This window comes from Vicia villosa, linkage group LG7 (genome assembly GCF_029867415.1).
Source record: "Vicia villosa cultivar HV-30 ecotype Madison, WI linkage group LG7, Vvil1.0, whole genome shotgun sequence".
In the NCBI taxonomy this organism is placed as follows: Eukaryota; Viridiplantae; Streptophyta; class Magnoliopsida; order Fabales; family Fabaceae; genus Vicia; species Vicia villosa.
Genome location: NC_081186.1, coordinates 53,249,762 through 53,254,856, shown reverse-complemented (window position 1 = coordinate 53,254,856; position 5,095 = coordinate 53,249,762). Strand labels below are relative to the sequence as shown.

Genomic DNA, 5,095 nt, shown 5'->3' with positions numbered 1-5,095 from the left:
AGGCACATGGATCTTGCACGAGGTGCAAAAAGTATTGTTTGCATATATTCTTGTCATTGTCTTTTACACAATAAAGGATCAAGTGTGAGGCGTTTGGACTATGTTGTAACACCCTAAATTCTACCCGAAAATATCATGCGAGAAATCAGAGTATTTTAAAAACTATCAACAAGCATTTGGGATATCACATTTACTTCATATAAACAACTCATAAACAGATACATAGCACTTTAATCTCAGAGAAGCACAAAACAACTTATAACAGCTCTTAGACAAACTAACTTCAATTTAATATGCAACGGAATCATAACATTCGACTTTATAAACAAATCATCTTATTCAATCGGAAACAACTTCAAACATCATAGTACTTCTCATTATCCAATTTGGAACTCAACAATTAAAACATGAACAACATAGAAACAAAAATATAGACAACCCCCCGAGTGCTACGTATCAGAGCGACACACCAACCGGACACGATGAAGCTATAAACTTCCACAACTATACTTGAGTACCTGCACATTTCCCATGGTATGAGAAACATCAGCAGAAGGGGTGAGATATCAAACATTATAAAGGAAAGTATGATAATACATATATCAAAGGTAAGATCATACACAATTCACCACTTCTCAATATAAGCAATTTTCATCACAACAATAATGTTAACTATCAACTATAACAATTTATTCAAGTTTACAAGTATGTCATTCAAGCACATAATAACATACACTTCATAATCACAACGCAAATTAATACAACTATCAACAATGGTAAAATATGCTTCATATATTCCACATATATACATATATCATTAGTACATATATATTCGTATTCTCATCATATATATTTCATTTACACACATCAACAATTCATATCAAATGAATTCAACTTCACAAACTATTCATTCACACATCACAGCATTCACTTCATAAACACAACAATTCAAAATGCGACTCAATATGTGAATCAAACTATGCATATGCATGTGGTACCATTGGAGTAAACTCCAAACGCTATCAATTGCCAGTAATTCCGAGGCATAAGGTAAAGCCTTCAACAACAACAACAACAACAGTCACATATCAACATCACACCGTTCAACTTTATGTTATGCTATGCTATGAGACAACATACAACAACCACGGCTCGACAACGAAACAACAACATAACAACAACAATAATGGTCACATATCAACATCACACCGTTCAACTTTAGCCATAGGCTCACAACACAACTTAACAACAATACAACAACGATCACATATCAACATCACACTGTTCAACTTTAGCCATAAATTCACAACACAACTTAACAACAATTCAACATATATACAATATCAAGATTCGCTAGGAATCATGCCGTAAGGCTATTCACACAACAATGCACAATAATGATCATATTGACAATCACAACATTAGTCGCAACAAAAGCATCCAAAACAAAATCACAAATTACGGTCAATTTGCAAAATAATCGCAATATGCCAATATACCAAGTCAAAACAACTTCCAAATTAACATCTAACTCAATTAGAGATAATGTTAATTATCAAAACAACATCATTGGCATAGCAATATATTATTCTCAACATAAATATTCAACCAAAACATAACTACGGTCAATTTCTCAAGATCCCGTAATTTACCGATAAACCGAATAATTTATCCAAGTCTAAGTATTTTTCAATCAAATAGACTTATTGAAATTAATCCAACCATTAGTTTAATCGACCAATTAATATCATACCGAATTAATTCAATTCACTTCTATTTCTATTCCATTTCTAATTCTACAACAAAATCCATTATTTTACTATCAATGGTTTACCCACAACAAACACAACAATCTAATACATAAAGATCAACAATTGCACACAACTTATTACATTTATATCATCACATTCCAACAAACCACCAAATACCCAAAATTACAACATAGAAGAACATAGATATCAAGCAGGGACGGAGCCATGTTCATTGTTATGGGGTCACTTGCCCCTACTATGTTTCGTAAAAAAACTGCTACCACACATTCATATAATTAAAATATTCATATAATTAAAATAGTATGAAACGTTAATTAAATATAATATTATTACTATATTATTGGAAACTAGATACAAAATCACATAATATATAAATAATTCTTTAGGGTTTCTTCGAAGTGTTATGAATTTTTTTTTTAATTTTAAAAGTATTAAAATACTTTTGTGTTTAGCTTCAAAATAATTTTTGACTAAAACTTTAAAAAAAAAGTATATGTTTTTATTTTAATATTAAAATATTATAGTTAGATATCTCAACAATTACTTATATCACTATAAGTTACTTGATAAATATTATTATTAATAATAAAATTGAGAAATTATACAAATAAAAAATTAAAAAAATTATTTAATATTTTTTAGAATAAATCTCATAAAAATAAATATAACATATATTTATGCTTAAAAAAATAAATGGTGCACAATATATGCTACAAAAATATATTGCCCCCACAATGTAAAATTTCTGGCTCCGTCCCTGATATCAAGTATAGACTCTACCCACCATAACCCACTATCATACATCCATTTATCATGAAAAAACCCCATCCTTACCTTGGTAAATATGGACTCTTTCACCATAGCTCTAAGCTTTTCTCCAAAAGAAATCATTTCTAACATCTTTTGGAGACACACCTAAAAACCAAGTCGAGAATCAGCTTATCAGACGAACTTAAAACTCTCAAAATCAAAATCGCTCTAGTCAAAACTTACCTCTATGAGTCAGGAACATTGTGTCCAAGTACCACAACGATCCAATGGTTAGATTGAGAGATACGCCTGTTTTGCCAAAGTGACTATATAGTGAAATTTGCTGCGAAAATTGAGGCTTCCTCCATAATTTTTCTTCTTCTCTCAAGTGCTCCTCCCTTCTTTCTATTCTCTCTTCTTTCTCCCCCAAAATGAGTTATAAGCGGAGAATATATATTATTTAGAGATTTAGGTTTGAGTTTGAAAGAGATAAAAATCGTCTCCGCCCCGCCCCGTTGCACTACCTATTACCTATTTTAGATCGAATCGAAATGTATAAATAATTTTTAGGTGCGTTGATTATCTACTTTCATTGTTATTTTTGTATTCTTGTTAGTTTACAAATTTACATTTTTTAAGTTAATAGATTAATATTATTTGATATTGTTAAATATAGTAATTTTTGTTGATTATCCCACACAATTATTTTTGGTGTCTTGAATCTTAAATTTCATCCAACTCTATTCAAAAGCACGTCCATCCAAATACACAATAAACATTAATGAAGTTGATTGCTATATGAATACATATGCAATCAAACAAACTAATAATGAAATTTATTTGTATATGAGTACACATGAAACCAAACAAACTAATCAAAGAAAAATGTACAATCGACAAAGAAAGAACATCTAGAGTAATGAGTTCAATCTCAAAATGAGGACTTTAGAGAGTCATACAAAGTGGATAAGAAGAAGCCTAGTAGTTACTATCATTCATTTTCTTGGGCCATGAATTACTTTGGTGGAGCCCTTGAGACACCATGGCCCCAAAACAAAAAATGATACAAACAAGTCTTGCACGGAACTAATTAATTAAAACTCCACTTATTGCTCTCACAACTTTTCTTCACAAAACTATGTAAACGTGTACTAATTAATAATCTGATTAATATTTGATTTTTCATTTGTTTAAGCTTTTGTCATCACCTTCTGTATACAAATAGGACAGCTTTTCAGAGTAAAATGACTTGAGTAAGAAAAAACAATTGAATTTAACAGGTTTGAATGTAAATTGATCTTGAATTTTTAATTCTGAAATGTAAAATGATGTGAAATTTAAAACATTGGAGTGCAAATTGACATGGAATTTAAAAATTTGGAATGCAAATGACTTCAAAGGAAGTTTGTACAAAGTAAACGAGTTGAAAGTAAAGTCGTGAGTTAAATTTGATAGAATAAAGTATTTTGTTATAATTAATTTTTTTAATTATGTTGTATCATAATTAAATAATTGATCAAGACCAAAGGTTACATATTTGATGTTTATATATTTTATTCACAAGAATGAGAAACGCAATCATTTCAATTATTTTACATGGTATCACCTTAATCGATCTCTTTCTCAAACCTACAAACCATAGCCAGCATTGCGCCTCTGTTCTCTCCGTGTTGCAACAACCACCCTCGCGCCGCCGTTCTCTCTGCATCATGGCAACAACTGCCGCGCAATCCTCCTTTCCACGCCGCAACAACCACAACAATCCATGGATCGCCCTTCAATGTTTCCCCCCACGCAAGCGATGTCCGAGTCCAAAAACAACTACATTGTCACCAACAACAGACAAACTTGCTCGGTCAATCACGATTCTAGCACGTCCAAGACCCCTCCTTCCTCATTGCTTGTTTCCAAAATGGATTTTCATCCCGCTCTCGTTGTTTCTAGCATTAGGAATCATATGTCTATTGTCTTTGAGATGGAGAAGGACCAAAATGGCCCACGGGCCGAGCTTTTACGCAATCATGACCACTCTCACTTGGTTCTACATCACATTTTTCCCTCTAAGGAAAAGACACCACTAGTCGATGCTACTGATGCCGAGCATGAATTGTTGACCACCATTGACTCTATTGCCCTTTAATGAATATATTCCATTATTTCCACTAATCTGCCAACCACCATTTTGAAAACAAAATCCACTACTATGGAAACCTAGAATCGGTCGGTTGATATTTTCCAGGATAATCAAAACGCTTGCGATGTCACTCTTGAGCAAGAGTTCTAAAACTCTTGCATGAAGGATTTTCCTTGTGCCTTTGCTTACTATAAGCGTCTTAAGATACTCTCTGACTAGTTGAGGAATGTCCTTGTCAAAAATCACCACCTAGTTCTTCAACTGATATATGATCTTCCAGAAGCTTATCATAGTGATGCCACCTTGATTCTGTAGAGTAATCCTCTTCATGCCTTTAATCAATCACGCTACATGCTCACTTCAGAAGAAACATGTATGGCTAAAATGACAAGAAATGGTTCTCACGCTGCCATGCAAACAACTCAGTAGTGGTCTTCTG

The 5,095-nt window shown here is 32.4% G+C and overlaps 1 protein-coding gene across 1 annotated transcript; it reads left to right on the top strand.

The window, feature by feature from the left end:
- Positions 1-4,323: 4,323 nt before the first annotated feature.
- Positions 4,324-4,662, top strand: LOC131619062 (uncharacterized). Its single transcript, XM_058890204.1, has one exon. It carries the CDS (start codon positions 4,324-4,326, stop codon positions 4,660-4,662), a length of 339 nt encoding a protein of 112 aa, XP_058746187.1.
- Positions 4,663-5,095: the final 433 nt, after the last annotated feature.